At 36.7% G+C, this 17,590-nt stretch overlaps 1 protein-coding gene across 2 annotated transcripts in view; it reads left to right on the top strand.

Moving 5' to 3' along the window:
* IARS2 (isoleucyl-tRNA synthetase 2, mitochondrial) overlaps positions 1-17,590 on the top strand; it is a 44,319-nt gene that overhangs the window by 2,464 nt on the left and 24,265 nt on the right. For both annotated transcript variants that reach the window (XM_044943174.1, XM_006055940.3), the window contains 10 exons: positions 4,640-4,799; positions 5,749-5,897; positions 5,984-6,033; positions 6,115-6,224; positions 6,312-6,402; positions 6,749-6,864; positions 11,306-11,475; positions 12,414-12,504; positions 14,081-14,232; positions 16,369-16,529. In XM_044943174.1, the coding sequence (XP_044799109.1) occupies positions 4,640-4,799; positions 5,749-5,897; positions 5,984-6,033; positions 6,115-6,224; positions 6,312-6,402; positions 6,749-6,864; positions 11,306-11,475; positions 12,414-12,504; positions 14,081-14,232; positions 16,369-16,529 (1,250 nt within the window). The remainder of the gene's footprint in view (positions 1-4,639; positions 4,800-5,748; positions 5,898-5,983; positions 6,034-6,114; positions 6,225-6,311; positions 6,403-6,748; positions 6,865-11,305; positions 11,476-12,413; positions 12,505-14,080; positions 14,233-16,368; positions 16,530-17,590) is intronic.

The raw sequence follows: 17,590 nt of genomic DNA, 5'->3' as shown, positions 1-17,590 counted from the left end.
TATGTTAATAAGTATCATATTATTCAATAAATAATTAATGATCATCTGTTATGTGCCAGATATTGTCTAGACTCTGGGGATAGCAGTGAACAAAATAAGGATAAGTCCTGTCTTCATGGAGCTTGTGATCTAAACAGGAAGGCACAGAAGGATAAGTAAAATGTTTAATATGGTAGGTAGTTGCTAGAGACTGAATATTTGTCTCCCTCCCCCTGCAAATCATATGTTGAAACCTAATCTCTAACGGTGTGTGGAGGTGGGGCCTTTGAGAGATGATTAGGTCAGAGAGCTCCCTTGTCCCCGTATGCTATGTGAGGTTACAGTGGGGGAAAATGGGGGTCTATGAACCAGAAAGTGGCCCTTACCAGATACTGAATTTGCCAGCCCCTTGATCTTGGACTCCACAGCCTGTAGAATAGTGAGAAAGACATTTCTCCTATTTATGCCACCCCATTTATGGTAATTCTCAGACACTCTGCTGATGTCCAAGAATTGCTTGGTTGTATGTGTGGGAACCCCCCCCCCGCCCCCCCACCACACACACAATCACACATACAGACAGACGTATACACACACATAGAAATTCTTCTCAACCCAAACTGACTAAAAGATAGTAATAATAAGTACTTTAAAAGAAAATAAAAGAAAGGGAAAACTAATAGGGCAGGTCAGTTGGGCAAAGTGCAGTTTTACTAAATTGATCTGGGATCCCCCCTTCACTGAAAAGATGACATTCCTGTAAGGTCCTCAAGGAAGCAGGGGGGTAAGCTGTGGGGTATTTGGGGTAAGTATAGCTAAGTGAAAGAGGAGAGTGAAAAAGCTGGCTTAAAACTCAGCATTCAAAAAAACTAAGATCGTGGCATCAGGTCCCATCACTTCATGGCAAATAGAAGGGGAAAAAATGGAAATAGTGGCAGACTTTATTATCTTGGGCTCCAAAATCACGGTGGATGGTGACTGCAGCCATGAAATCAAAAGATGCTTGCTCCTTGGAAGAAAAGCTATGATCAGCATATTAAAAATCAGAGACATCAATTTGCTGATAAAGGCCCATATAGTCAAAGGTATAGTTTTTCCAGTAGTCATGTGCAGATGTGAGTGCCAAAGAATTAATGCTTTCGAGCTGTGTTGCTGGAGAAAACTCTTGAGAGACCCTTGGACAGCAAGGAGATCAAACCATTTAATCCTAAAGGAAATCAATGCTGAATATTAATTGAAGGACAGGTGCTGAAGCGGAAGCCTCAATACATTGGCCATGATGTGACAAGCCGACTCATTGGAAAAGACACTGATGCTGGGAAAGATTGAGGGTAGGAAGAGAAGGGGCAACAGAAGATGAGATGATTGGATGGCATCACTGACTCAGATTGAGCAAACTCCGTGAGATAGTGAAAGACAAGGAAGCCTGGCGTGCTGCAGCCTGTGCGGTTGCAAAGAGTCGGACACAGCTTCCTGACTGAACAACAATGGCAATAGCTAAGTGCTTCCCATTTGGTTCAAGTGGTAAAAAATCTGCCTGTCAATTCAGGAGACACAGCAGACACAGGTTAGATCCCTGGGTCGGGAAGATCCCCTGGAGTAAGAAATGACAACCCACTGCATTTGTGTGTGTGCTGAGCATACACACACAGTGCCAAGTACAAAGACTTGAGGTGAATTTTCTTGGTGTGTTTGAGGAGGATAAAATGAGGTTTTGGTATCAGGGTGATGCTGGCCTTCCAGAATGAAGGCTTCCTGCCCTCATCACTATTTTGGTTTCTATTGCTATAATTTTTTTTTTTGCCAATTGCAAAATTTCAGAGAGGTTGAATCATAACAAATTCTTCTATGTCTGGCTTCTTTTACTTGTGCAGTGTTTGATATTCATACATGCTGTTATGATGTCAATAGTTGATTCCTTTTTAGTTGTCAATAATTGTAGAGAAGCATTCCATTGAGAGAGTGTACCACAATTTATTTACTATTTTTTTCAGTCCTTTATTTTTATGTGTACTTTAATGGGAAGTTTGGAGAGGGCATGACCTTGGACATATGTCTATTTTCACCACCAGAAATCTGGTCACTGAACAAGTCAGTATTGCCATTAGAGCAGAATTATATTATAATATGTATTACATATTGTATTAGACCTTCCATGGCGGCTCAGACAGTAAAAAGTCTGCCTGCAATGCAGGAGACCTGTGTTCGATCCCTGGGTTGGGAGGATCCCCTGGAGGAGGGCATGGCAACGCACTCCAGTGTTCTTGCCTGGAGAATCCCCATGGACAGGGGAGCCTGGTGGGCTACAATCCACAGGGTCCCTGAGAGTCAGACACGACTGAACGACCAACAGTTTCTTTTACATTTACTTTTGTTCATTGTAGTAGACCATTTAATTGTATTGAAAACTTCTAAAACTTTTGAGATGTTACACATATTGCACATTCCTTGGTATGAAGTTTGTTTGCTTCCACAGAGGCCAAATCATGCTGCTTGATAGTTCATTTTCAAATTATTAGGCATATTACATCAGATGGTAAAAAAAAGCATTTATTTCTTTTCATGGATAGAACTGAAGTGCTTTTTTTTTTTTTTAAGTACACACTATTTGAAAGCAATTTCTTTAAAATTTTGTTTTAGTTAGAGTTTATATTTGAAGTAATTATAGATTCAAGTGCATTTGTTAACAAAAAAATAGAGAGGATTCCGTATACATTTTACCCAATTTCCCCAGTGGTAAAGTCCTGCAAAACTGCAGTACTATATCATAACCAGAATGTTACATTGATACATTCAAGATACCAAACATTTCCATCAAGAATCCCTCATGATGCTCTTTTATAGCTATATTTATTTCCCTCTTTTCCCACCATCTCCTTAACCATTCTCTATATCTATATTTTTGTCATTTCAAGAATGCTATATAAATGTAATCATACAGTTTTGGGGGATTCACTTTTTTCACTCAGTGGTATATATTGTATATTTACATCTCAATTTGGACTAGCCAATTTTGATGTTTATTACTGCTGGTGGCTAGTAAGGACTGTATGAGATATCACAGTCTAGAGCATATGTGCATGCTTTCCTTTATTCAGTTAAGTACTTATAGAATAGGGTGTGTATGCTTAGTCGCTTAGTCGTGTTCGATTCTTGCGACCCTGTAGACTGTAGCCCGCCAGACTCTTCTGTCTATGAGATTCTCCAGGCAAGAATACTGGAGTGGGTTGCCACTTCCTTCTCCAGGGGATCTTCCCGACCCAGGAATCGAACCCAGGTCTCTGCATTGCAGGCGGATTCTTTACCGACTGAGCTACAAATAGTGGCAGTCACCATTCTAAATGCTGGGAGTTTACAGCTGAAGACAGATGGGAACTCTGATTTCAAAGAGTTTATATTTTCCAGGAAGGGACAGATAAATAAATAAAACAACTTCAAATAGGGATAAATAGAAAGGATGTTATTTATATTGATTGATGTAAGTAATATACATAACAAAGAGTGTACAAATCTTAAGTATGTATCAGTTGATGAATGTTTTTGTTATATGACTACCCCCAGATTGCAAGGCCCCCTGCCCTTTGGTAAGAAGTCTGAAGGAGTTTTACATAGAAGTTGTGAGAGGAATGTGTATTATCTTTTCTACTTTTGAGAGACATGGAAGGGAAGATATATTTTTCTGGACTATTGCATTATTTAATTTTGGGAAGAAGGAATTGAGCCTGGAGCCAAATCTGTCCTTTGCCTTTGAGCCTCCATTTTTCAGTGGGTATATATATTTTTTCAAATTTGCTGCTCACTAGTATCTTAAGATGGAGAAGGCAATGGCAACCCACTCCAGTACTCTTGCCTGGAAAATCCCATGGATGGAGGGGCCTGGTAGGCTGCAGTCCATGGGGTCGCTAGGAGTCGGATACAACTGATCGACTTCACTTTCACTTTTCACTTTCATGCATTGGAGAAGGAAATAGCAGCCCACTCCAGTGTTCTTGCCTGGAGAATCCCAGGGATGGGGAGCCTGGTGGGCTGCCGTCTATGGGGTCGCACAGAGTCGGATACGACTGAAGTGACTTAGCAGCAGCAGTATCTTAAGATGAGCTAGGAAACAGTTACAGAACTTTACTAAGAGATCTACTGTGTTATTTAGGGTTTTAGTAGTAATAGAGTTAAGCATAATATTTCATACTCTAAGGGCATTATAAATTCTGCCTTGATTCTGTAATATTTATGAGCTAAATATACATAATATTATATACAATATTGGATTATTCACATAAATAATTTTTTTCCATGAGAGTAAAGCAAATTGTAATTTTTTACTCTGATTTTTAGGAAGTTCAGATTATTTCTTAAAATGGTAGTGTGGATTGCTTATTTGCATACTCCAACTTAAAAAAAATTAGTAATCTTGGATATAATGTTTTTCACTTTGAAATCTTTTGTAATTTGATTCTTCCTGGGGGAGTTAATGACATTTTAAAAATCAGATGTTTGTTATGCTTGTATTTATGTAGAACATAAGTTGGTAGATTTAATAGATAATTCTATATAAATCCTTTAAAGTTGGATTTTATTAGTGTTTTAAAATGATACTAAGAGAACATAAGTTGCAGGCCACATGCTTTTTGTATGAATGATGATTATCATTTCATCTTTGCAGATTTTGAAAGACATAGCCAATCGATACCATATGATGAGGGGTTCCAAAATACATTTTGTTCCAGGCTGGGATTGTCATGGGTTACCCATTGAAATGAAAGTATTATCAGAACTTGGTGGAAAAGCTCAGAATCTTTCAGCTATGGAAATTAGAGAGAAAGGTAAGTTATCTCTATTTCTGTTTCAAAATGTTATTTGTAAACTATAGTTCCTTGGAAAAGTCAGGACTTTATCAAAGACACTTGTTGCTTTTTGTTTTTTGCTATTGTTTTTTCAGTTATAATGAGATCAGTTGGAAACCACTGTGTCAGAGAAAATTCAGATTTTCTGTAATTGACTTTTGTGAGAACTTATGTTCACAAATGAAGGAAAGTTTTGTGAGCACGTCCAAGTACATGTTTCAATTCTTTGGTCCTCACATTTTGTTGAAATTATTATTTTCATTATTGTTTTTATTTACTTTCTTGGCTAGAACCTATTGACCTATACCTAAACCAAAAGTAAATTTTAAATTAAAATTTTTTTAGAAGTCTCTTTTTCGGTCCTTTCCTTCAATAGAATGAGTCAAGGAGGACTCGTCTGTTCTTATCTGTTAAACTATTATATAATTGGATATGATTTTGAAGATCTCATACTTCGTTGTGAAACAGTATGATTGGTTACACTAATTAATTTTGTGTGTGTGTATATAATGAAATAATTATTCTCTGACCTTTTCTTAAATTATGAAGTAAGAGTAACTTTTCCAGTTTGTTTTTTTTAAATGTAAGATCATTTTATGATCTCTGAATAATGGAAGAGACAAAATTTTATGATTTTTGTATATTTTTTTTATAATTTTTAAAAATTTTGAAATTTTAGTTAATTTTAGAATTTGTTGTAAGTATCTGCTGAATACTTTTAACTTTGAGGATAACTTTACTTTCAAACATTTTTATAGTCTAAATTTTGTGTAATACCTGCATTTAGAGAGATACATGCTAAGCTGTATTCAAGAATTTTAACTCATTTTCAAATTGTGTGTGATGCTTGCATTTAGAGATATACATGCTAAACTGTGTTCAAGAATTTTAACTCATTTTCAAAAGGCTTTTTGTTTATTGATTTTAGCTAGATCATTCGCCAAAGCAGCAATTGAGAAACAGAAATTGTCATTTATTCGCTGGGGAATAATGGCAGATTGGAATAATTGCTACTATACTTTTGATGGGAGATACGAGGCCAAGCAGTTGAGAATTTTCTACCAAATGTATGATAAGGTAATAAAGTTTTTTTTTTTCCCCTTTGAGTATGTGGAATTACATGTTACAGAATTCCAGCTTTCATATATCTTTGTCTTTTATAGGGCTTGATTTATCGATCTTACAAACCTGTGTTTTGGTCTCCTTCATCAAGGTATTTATGTGTTTTGGGTAGCTAAAGTGGAGAATTTTGTGGGACGTCCAAATATTTATGTTTAATGTTTTTAAACCTTAGGACTGCTTTGGCTGAAGCAGAACTTGAATATAATCCGGAGCACATCAGTCGCTCAGTATATGTAAAATTCCCTCTCCTGAAACCTTCTCCTAAGTTGACATCTCTTCTAGGTAAGATTTATCCATTGTTTGAGTTTATTAAACTTAAGGAATTAAAACATTTGATTTGCTAGCATATATGAAATTTTATTTTCACAGATGGTTCATCTCCTGTTAGTTTTTTAGTCTGGACCACACAGCCTTGGACAATTCCAGCCAATCAAGCTGTTTGTTACATGCCAGAATCAAAGTAGGTATATTACAGCAATTTTTGTTTTGTCCACAAATAGGATCAATTCCATTTTTTAGCATTATTTTGATTTTATTGCATCCTCATTATCCTCTTAAAATTAGTGAATTATCACTTAGTTTTTATGTTCATATAGATTTTATTAAGCTTTAGAGAATCCTACTTAAGACCTTATTTTCCAGCTTCTTTGGAAAAGAAAACAGAAATGTAAGGAATGAAGTCCTTTGAAAATAGTACTTTTTTTACCTTAAAGTTAGTTTTTCTGAAGTGATTTGGAACGTTTAAAATGTTATCTGTGGTTTTTCCTTTTTCGTTGTTAGCAGCTTACTCCTCAATTTTATTTTAGGTATGCTGTTGTGAAGTGTTCCTCATCTGGAGACTTGTACATTCTAGGTGCAGATAAAGTAACATCTGTTGCTTCTACTTTGGGAACAACATTTGAAGTTATTTCAACATTTTCAGGTGAGGATTTACAGATATTCTAACAGTCAAAGTCGCTAAAATACTGGGTTGATCTGAGTTCAGTACCTTGCTGAACATTGCTCATTGTGAATAAAACAAATATGGCTTCTACCTTTCTAGAATATATTTTATATAGATCAAACTGAAGGAGAATATACATTAAACATGATAGGAGCATAGAAAATACGAACATTGACAAAGTCACGATAGTTGAAAAAAATATTTTTGACAAACATCCAGTGGAAAATTAGAAAAATGTCCTCTATGCAATGTAAAATGTGCAAATTTTCCTTTAAATTTTTATTCAAAAGTAAATTACTGAAAATTATTTTTATCTGATTTGATCAAAAGAGCTAGGAAGGAAATAAATCCATTTATTTTGGGGTATATGATTTTAATAAGGAAACTGAATAAATTCTGAAAGTTATTTCCAAGATAGCATTTCTGTCAAAAGAATCCTTAGTAAGCTATAATTTGGGACTCCTAAAGTAGTGGCTGATTTTGAAATATAACTATGGAAATCTAAGGAAGTTTAAAATAACCTTTGATCTTTAGGGATGGTATATCTTTGAGTTTCTTATGAAAGAAAAAAGATCACAAGTTCAGTTCAGTTCAGTTCAGTCGCTCAGTCGTGTCCGACTCTTTGCAACCCCATGAATCGCAGCACGCCAGGCCTTCCTGACATCGCCAACTCCCAGAGTTTACTCAGACTCACGTCCATTGAGTCAGTGATGCCATCCAGCCATCTCATCCTCTGTCGTCCCCTTCTCCTGCTCCCAGTCCCTCCCAGCGTCAGAGTCTTTTCCAATGAGTCAGCTCTTCACATGAGGTGGCCAAAGTACTGGAGTTTCCGCTTTAGCATCATTCCTTCCAAAGAACACCCAGGGCTGATCTCCTTTAGAATGGACTGGTTGGATCTCCTTGCAGTCCAAGGGACTTTCTAAAGTCTTCTCCAACACCACAGTTCAAAAGCATCTATTCTTTGGCGCTCAGCCTTCTTCACAGTCCAACTCTCACATCCATACATGACCACAGGAAAAACCAAAAATGGAAAAATTGTCCAGCTGAATAGAGAAGACCTCAAAAGTTCAGATATAAGCCAGTTAGAGGTTTAAACAGTTTTAACAAAAATCAAAAAGTTTTTAATGTCAAAGGCATAAAAGAAGCTGCAGAATGTTTAGTATTTAATATCATTTGTATCTTATTGGTACATTCAGTAAGTTAGAGGTAAGTTAGAGGATCTGGTATATTCTTTAGTCCATACCCTTCACTCACCTCTTTTTTTAAAAAAATTGATATATAGCATTGTATTAGTTTTAGGCATTTGGTATAATGATTTAATATTTGTATGCATTGTGAGATGATCATCATAATAAATCTAGTTAACATCATCATCACACATAGTTACAAAGTCTTTTTCCTTGTGATGAGAACTTCTAAGGTCTATTCTCTTCAGTTCAGTCACTCAGTCATGTCCGACTCTTTGCGACCCCATAGACTGCAGCATGCCAGGCTTCCCTGTCCATCACTAACTCCCAGAGTTTACTCAAACTCATGTCCATTGAGTCGGTGATGCCATCCAACATCTCATCTTCTGTCGTCCCCTTCTCCTGCCTTTAATCTTTCCCAGCATCAGGGTCTTTTCAGATGAGTCAGTTCTTCACATCAGGTGGCCTAAGTATTGGAGTTTCAGCTTCAGCAGCAGCCCTTCCGATAAATATTCAGGACTGATTTCCTTAGGATGGACTGGTTTGATCTCCTTGCTGTCCAAGGGACTCTCAAGAATCTTCTCCAACACCACAGTTCAAAAGCATCAATTCTTTGGTGCTCAGCTTTCTTTGTAGTCCAACCTTCATATCCATACATGACTATTGGAAAAACCATAGCTTTGACTAGATGGGTCTTGTTGGCAAAGTAATTTCTTGCTTTTTAATATGTTGTCTAGGTTGGTCATAACTTTCCTTCCAAGGAGCAAGCACCTTTTCATTTCATGGCTGCAGTCACCACCTGCAGTGATTTTGGAGCTCCCCAAAATAAAGTCTGTCACTGTTAACTTTGTGTCTCCATCTGTTTGCCATGAAGTGATGGGACCAGGTGCCATGATCTTAGTTTTCTGAATGTTGAGTTTTAAGCCACCTTTTTCACTCTCCTCTTTTACTTTCATCAAGAGGCTTTTTAAGAGGCTCTGTTCTCTTGGCAGCTTTCAGATATATAATATAGTATTATTAATCACAGCCCACCTCTTTTTTAAGTGCAGAAGATAGTAATAGACTTCATTGACATTTTAGATGTTGTTACAGAAGTTGAATCGCATGCTCAAAAGGTTTGTGAAAGTATAAGGTTAAATTTAAAGATCCTTTTTCTAGACTGCTTAACTGTTTCAAATTATCACTTTGTAGAGAATTGATGGATTGCCATTTTGAGCCACCGTGTTTCAGAGCAATTTGTATACTTTTCATTTTTGGCTGAATAACCTAAGAACAGCTGGCTTTCTATTTACTAAAGTAGTAGGAATGTTGAACAGCTAAAATGGAACATTTTCTTTGGGATAGATTTTCTTTCCAGAAAGAAGTGTAAATTGTTTCTTATTAATCATCTGGGGATCTTTGTTGGGAGGTGAGGAAGAGTATTAAGTATTATAAGCACTAAGTATTGGGGCTAAAGGAAAGTTCATAGATGAAATTTACTTTGCTCCAAAACTGTGGTTTCCATACTAAAAATGTGTAAAGAGTACAGCACAAAGTTGTAGAGACTGGTATTACTTGTCAATCTGATTTTGAGAAAAGGAATCAAAACACAAACTAAAGAGTTGATTTCTCTAAAAATCAGTGCTGACCGTTGTCTCTTTTAACAGCATTAAAATTTTCACGGAAAAGAATGCATCCTAAAGTAATTTTCCTAGTAATTCAGATATTTCCTGGTTATAAAATGCCAAGTCAGCCAAGTGAGACAGCAAGAAAGGCTTGTGATTTTCTTCAGAAAAGGGAATTTTGTCAGGATTTTATAAGGAAATGTCAGTTTTTCTCACACCTCTTACCCATAGTGCTGTTTTAAGTAAAATGAAATCAGCAAAAGAGCTGTCTTTTCTATGAAATGTCCAAAGTTAAAAGATTTGTGTTCTTCTGGTGGTATGACTAGGCAGTATAGTTTTTATTGCTCTATGGCTAGAAAAAAGGATCATAGAAATGGAGAAATTTATAAAGGCAGTTTTTTTTTAAGTTAAATATCATTTAGCTTGGAAAGATGAAGAATGATTTGTGGGGAATATCTGAGGCATAAGGGGGCCATTGACCATTCTTCAGTTATTAATGTTAAAGACTAGATGGAATAAACAGACCTATTTAGTATGTTGGGTAACTGGATGGGTAGAACCAGCAAATCATTTTAAAGCTTGAAACTGTTTATTTTTAGAATGTATGAAAGAAAGATTAGTTTGTAGAGCTCAACTCAAGAGGCAGTAAAGTTGGGAAACAGTAATGGTGTAGAGGGCTTCCCTGGTGCCTCAGTGGTAAAGAATCCACCTGCAGTGCAGGAGATGCAGGATCAGGAAGATCCCCTGGAGAAGAAAATGGCAACCTACTCCAGTATTCTTGCCTGGGAAATCCCATGGACAGAGGAGCCTGGAAGGCTATAGTCCATGGGTTTATAAAGAGTCAGACATGACTTAGTGATTACATGATAACAACAATGACAGAAAACTTCATAGATGATGGGTATGGTATATTATTAAAGGGAGCCAGAGTTACGTAGAATATAGGAGCGAGACTTCCTTTGAACTTGAATTCAGTCATTTGTTAGCCATGTTACCTCAGACAAATTGCTTATATTTTCTTGTTTTCTGATTTGTAAATTGGAGATAATGTTAGCTGTTTTGTACTATTATGAAGATGAGGTCAGAGTTTATGTTGAGTCCAGTATACGGTGGGTACCCAGTAACTGTCAGGTATTATTTATCAGATCTTACCTTTTCAGGGTAACATTATGAAAAGCAACAGCAAGGAGTTCCCATAGAGATAGTATTAGAACATGCTGGTCGTTGACCCATTGATCTAGAATTTTTTTGTCCTCTGTTCTAAAAGGCACATAACTGTACATAAATTAGAGAAATGTTCTTGGGTTCATTTGATTATCTATTTAATTTTAATAATTACCAATACTTTAAAGCATTTACAGTGCAGCAAATATTGTGATACTTTACCCAAAATGCTTAACATGCATCAACCAGTTTATCCTCACAGCAGACCTGTGAGATACGAACTGTAATTACTTACAGTTTATAGATTCCTGAAAGTCACAGAACAAGTAAAAGGGAAAGCCAGAATTTGAGCCCAGCCTTGTCTCAGATTTTGCTCTTCTCAGCCTGATGTCTGTTGCTTTCCTTAAAGAGGTAGAAGAATCGCCATATAAAACAACTCTCAGTTGTGGTTTTCTTTCCCCATAGGTGTGGACTTGGAAAATGGTTCTTGTGCTCATCCTTTAATTTCTGAGAGGGAGTCTCCTCTTTTACCTGCCAATCATGTGACCATGACGAAAGGAACCGGGCTGGTTCACACAGCCCCGGCTCATGGTATGGAAGATTACAGTGTAGCTGCTCAACACAACTTGTCCACGGTACTGGTCCTCTTTTTTCCTTTTTAATAATTGCTTTTGTAGAGTTGAAGTGATAAACCCTAACATCTTTACTTTTTGATAATAAACGATAATTTTTGTCTTCATGGTTAAGTTGTGAAATGCTTTTGTGCAATAAACCTCATTAGCTCATACTAATTAAGAATCATTTCCTAGAATCAGCACAGAATTGGCACAGAGTTGAAATTGAAGAATACATAGCAAATAGGGGCATTTTTTCCCCAAGTACTAAGTCACATAGACAAATTACTTTCAAGCCCTGAAAAATGGCAAGTGGGTTTTGCTTATGTGCATGTGTGCTTAAGTCGCTCAGTCATGTTCAACTCTTTGCAACCCTGGGGACTGTAGCCCACCAGCCTCCTCTGTCCATGGCATTTCGAAGGCAAGAATACTGGAGTGGGTTGCCATTTCCTGCTCCAGGGGATCTTCCCTGACCCAGGGATCAAACCCGCATCTCCTGTGTCTCTTGGATTTGCAGGTGGATGCTTTACCACTGAGCCACCTGGGATACCGGATAGTTCCAAAGAGCCATTTTTTTCAGACTAAACCATCCTCTCAAAATTTATTTTACACATGAGTTACTTAGCAAGTTTTTCTATTTAGTTAAAGACAAGTCTCAAAGTCATCACAGTGTATATACACTGCCACAGATCTGTAAGTTAACAGAAGTTTTTATTATATCTTGTTACTTTTTATTATTAAATTTTAGGTATGTGCTTTTGTAATACAGTTTGCCTTTTTGGTGATTTAAGTGTTTAAATTCACAAATTCTGATTGACTAAGAAGTGATACCTAAATTTTCAGTACAGTGAAAGACTAGACTATAATGAGATGTTTTATACATTATATATTGTTTTGCCAGATATTGTCATAAGATAGAAAGTCTTGATGCTTTAATTGTTCAGAACACCTCTTTGTAGGATTGTTTAGTGAATGAAGATGGAGTTTTCACAGATGCTGCGGGTCCTGAACTTCAAAACAAAGCTGTTCTTAAAGAGGGAACAGATGCAGGTGAGTCCTGTATATGTTGAGATTGTGGTTTTTTTTCTTTCTTTTTTATGTTGATATTGTAAATTTGCATTTTCTGAGAAGCAGCCAGCAGTAATCTTTGCTGAGAGTTCTCTCATTTTGCACTTTCAACAGAAGCAAAAAGCTGAAATTGTATTTTATTTTGCCACGTGGTTTAACATGGAGTTTGGCACTTTTTCATCTTTCACTTTGAATTGCCCTACTTGTTTAATCACATCAGGGCGATCAGCAGGGAGTGGTGTTACCTTAGAACAGTAGAGATAGTCATCAGCAGTGTGAGTTTTGTGGAAGGATGAAGTCAGACTTGGGGCTGGATGTTGACTGAATCAAACACTCTCACTCCTCTAGTAACTCATATCACTGACCTACACTATGAACACCTTTCTTTGCCCACACCACGACTAAGGCCAATTAGATCTGGTGTATTAATTCTCCTAGGTTCTTGTCACAAACTACTATAAGTTTGGTGGCTTAGAACAACAGAAACTTATTCTCTCACAGTTCTGGAGGCGAGAAGTCTGAAGTCAAGGTGTCAGCCAGGCTCTGCTCCCTCTGAAAGCTCTGTGAAAAAGTCCTTCTTTGCCTCTGCCTAGCTTCTGTTGGCTCCGGTAATCCTGGGCTTTCCTTGGTTTATAGCTGTATCACTCCAGTCTGCCTCCATTGTCCCCTGTCATTTGCTCTGTGTGTCTCTTCTCTGTGTATTCTTTCTTCTTCTTACAAGGACACCAGGTGTTGGAATTAGGGCCCACTCTAATCCAGTGTGGGTGGTTTAGTCACTTAGCTGTGTCGGACTCTTTGTGACCCCATGGACTGCAGCTCTCCAGGCTCTTCTGTCCATGGGGTTTTCCAGGCAAGAATACTGGAGTGGGTTGCCATTTCCTTCTCCAGGGCATCTTCCTGACCCAGTGATTGAACTCACATCTCCTGTGTCTCCTGCATCACAGGCAGATTCTTTACCCACTGAGCTATCAGGGAGGTCCAGTGTGACCCCATCTTAGTTGCACACTGCATCTGCTAAGTCACTTCAGTTGTGTCCAACTCTGTGTGACCCCATGGACTGCAGCCTACCAGGCTCCTCCATCCATGGGATATTCCAGGCAAGAGTCCTGGAGTGGGGTGCCATTGCCTTTTCCGAGACTGCATCTACAAAGGCCCTATTTCCAAATAAGGTCACAGTCACAGTTCGTAGGGGCAAGGACTTAGGGGACAAAATTCAAGCCAGTATACCTGGTTTCTTTGGATTACCTGGAGGCCATTTGAAGATTCATAGTATGAGAGACTGTGACTCTGGATTTGAGATGTGGAGTTCTAGGTGTGTTCTGTCATCTTTGAGAAGAGCCCATGGGAATGGCATACTTTGGAGTCTGCTTAAGGTTTTACAGTTTCTGCTTTTTTTGTCTGGAGATTACCAGATTATGCCTTTGCTCCCTGGTAGATGGCTACTCTTCCTGTCACCTGTTGGCCCAGATTTCGTACTCCCTGGAAGTTTAGAGAGTTATTAGGGTTTTCATAGTACTTTTTCATTGTGTCTAATGTAAGTTGTTTTTTGTTTTTTAAGTTATAATGATGCTTCAGGCTGCAAACAATTTGTTGAAAGAAGAAAAATTGGTACACAGCTATCCCTATGACTGGAGAACTAAGAAACCAGTAGTTATTCGTGCCAGCAAGCAGTGGTTTGTAAATATCACGGATATTAAGACTACAGCCAAGGTATAAAGGGCATCCTGCTGTAAGGGTTGGGTTTATGTTTCCCTCATTCATCCCTTTCCCAGGATGAAAGGTTTATCTGTGAGGTTGGGGTAGGCTTTTGAGGGTAGAAGGAATTAAGGCTATTATTAATTGGTTTCATAAAATTGTGGAATTTTAGATCTGGAGGGACCTTGGGTTTCTCCATTCCGTCATGACACACATGTGGAAACTCATGCTTAAAGAGGTTAATTAGTTTGCTCTAATTTCCTGCCCAGTGTAAAAGTAGCATAGAATTACGACTTGAGTTCAGCAAATTGTTTAAACTCTCAGAACCTCAGTTTCCTCATCTGTATAAAGGTGATAATAATGCCTACCTCATGAGATACGTGAATAAGAGTTCCCAGAACAGTGTCTGGCACATAATAGGCATTCACCAAAACTCTTTTAAAACCCTTTGCTTCCATAAAATTGAAATCACAGTTCATTTGAAAAGCTATTACTTTGAGCTAACAAATACTTTATAGCTGGCATTTTAAATATTAATGTATATTTGAGCTCTTTCATTCAATACATAGATGTATGTGTGTGTGTGTGTGTGTATCTCATGAATAACTTGATTCTATTAAATGAAAGAGCTCAAATAACATATTTTGCTTTTGTTTTTCAAATATACATTTGTTGACCATGCTGAGTATACAGAGACTTTACTTTACAGCTTGCATATAGCATTACTGTTATTAGTTGGTTCATTTGTTGGCCTGGCAGTTTGGGGCCCTTGCCAAAGCTATGGAGGCAGTTAATACTTTCTATATTCATGTAGATTGGAGAGCTGTGCTATGGACTGTTTCTTTGCTTTGTTCTGTTTTTTTTACATTTCTCTATAAAGCCTGTTTTTCTTACCTGTAAATGTAGTTTGTGACTTTCAGCTCTGCATAGATTTTTGTTGCAGAACATCCAAATCTGATGCTGATGCAGTACGCTGAAGACAAATTTGTTTTCTTAACTTCCTTATGGAAAATTTTTAGTTACTCTTTGCAGAAATAGAGAAAATAATATACTGCCATGTTTCCATCACCCAACTTCAACAATAATCAACTTTTTGCCAATTTTATTTTTAGCTACATCCCTATTCATTATCTACACTTCCTACCCATTGGATTATTTTAAAGCAACTTTTAGGTATTATGTTTTCCATAATATTTCATCATACATATCTGACATTTAAAATTAAAACATAATTTTCATACTGTTATTACCACCTTAAAAAATAATAGTTATTCCTTAACTAAATCAAATATCCAGTCAGTATCCACATTTCTTCAAATTTTAATCAAAATAAATTGCAAATATTGCCGTTCTACCTGTAGGTGGTGCTTACAAAGGCTTTGGGGAGGGGATTTCTGGTCAGATAAGCAAGGAAGCTGTTTAATCATGCTCTGAAAATATAAAAATTCTCTCTCTTTTTTAAAAAAAAATGTATAGAGAGACTTCTTTGTTGAGACTTTTTGAAATGAAGTTTATCATGTTTTCACTTGTGGATATTTTTAAACATTTTGCTATACAATTCTTTTCTTGGTAACTGATAAATGAAATAAAATGCCAGTAGTTTACAGCTTTTTGGGGGGAGGTGGAGGGAAGGAGAGTTCTTGAGACAGTAAGTAAATAAGTAACTTATTTTGAGAAAGTGTTTTCTATGTTGTAAACTGTACTACATAAAATTAGGTTGTATTTCAGTATCCTTGTTTGTCAACCTAAGATAGCTTATTTCTTGAACATTTAAAAAAGAAACCTGGAAATCGAGTTTGAATTGAGTTTAACTGAAGTTTAATAATGTGTAGTACTTCTATTAAACCTGTTATTACCAATTTTGATTTAGGAGCGTTTGGAAATTAGTATAAAATCGCTTGTCACTTCTTCAAAGGTGGAGTCTGCTCTAGATGTTATTTATTAGATCCTTTGTGGCCCTGTTTTAATATCGCCTTGTTTGCTTTGAAATCTATGGTTTTTTTTGAGATTAGTTTCTCTTTGGCAGGGAGAGGGGGCATGTAAATGCCTATAAACTTCCAAAATAAGGAACTGTATCAGGATAAAGAATGGGAGTTCTAGAAAATTTGTTCTGCTTTCTCTCACTGAACTTGACTTGTGAATCAATTGCAGGAATTGTTGAAAAAAGTGAAATTTATTCCTGGATCAGCATTGAATGCCATGGTTGAAATGATGGACAGGCGGCCATACTGGTGCATATCAAGGCAAAGAGTTTGGGGTGTTCCGATTCCTGCGTTTCACCATAAGACAAAAGATGAAGTCTTGATCAACAGGTAGAACTCTTTCAGAATTTTTCAGCATTTTAAAGTGAGTCGTATTTTCTTCAAAAATGGAAAAATAGTGGACTATGGAAAACTCTTGATATATGTTAAATAAAATAGTCTAAATTAACTATCTTTTTTAGGGAAGTAAAATATAAATTTCAAAAAGATCCTTTCAGATGGGTGAAGTTGTAACAAATACTGGATTATTTTCAGTATTGATAACTCAGAAGTAAAGGCATTGACTTTTTTTCTTTGAGAATTCATTATTCCTGACTGTGTGCCTAGCACTGTGTTGGAGGAAGGTGTCAGGAACCCAAAGTGAGCAGATCGAGTGGCCCAGTATGTAATTTTGATTTAGGAATCAGTGTCCGTCTTTCACTCTGAGTCTGCTTTTTCTCTCAGTAGAAATGGTGTTAGGTAATTGTACAGATAATTTAAAATTTAAGAAACTATAATATAGTTGAATGCACTAGTTATTTCTTCTTTTTTTGCTTAATTTCTTTTTTTAATTTGGAAAGATAATACGTGAACCTAGTAAACAATTCAGAGTAGAAGAGCTTATACGATAAAAAGGTTTTTTTGCTGGTCATACACTAGACCCTTTTTTGAGGCAATAGACAAGACTGACATGGTCCCTGCTCTTATTGTGGTAATAACCTAGCTAGTTTATCTTCTGGCAAATTAGGGTGGCTTTCAGGATTGTTACTGTTATTAAGAGATGTGGAAAGGGGAATATTAATCATTTCTTTTGGGAATATATCCTGAATTTTCATTTTTTTGGAAGTAATTTTGTTTCAGATTTTTTTTACTAAGTTATTCTGTAATATGAACAAAGAGTTTGACTACATTTTGGGAAGTATTTTCACATTTTATCAGTTGAGGATCCAGTGAGGATTTTGAGGGCATGGAGGCAGCAAGTAATGGAGAATTCAGGAGACAGCAGAGGGGAATGTGCCGTGCTTTGGGATTCAACATCATTTTTGTAAAAAGGTTGTCCTTTTCATTGACTACATTATTAGTATGCTGTACGTGGTGTTTTTATGAATATATATATTTTAGTTTTTTTTTTT

The sequence above is a fragment of the Bubalus bubalis genome, chromosome 5, assembly GCF_019923935.1.
Source record: "Bubalus bubalis isolate 160015118507 breed Murrah chromosome 5, NDDB_SH_1, whole genome shotgun sequence".
NCBI lineage: Eukaryota > Metazoa > Chordata > Mammalia > Artiodactyla > Bovidae > Bubalus > Bubalus bubalis.
The sequence above is the reverse complement of the archived record's forward strand: the minus strand, read 5'-3'. Positions and strand labels throughout refer to the sequence as shown.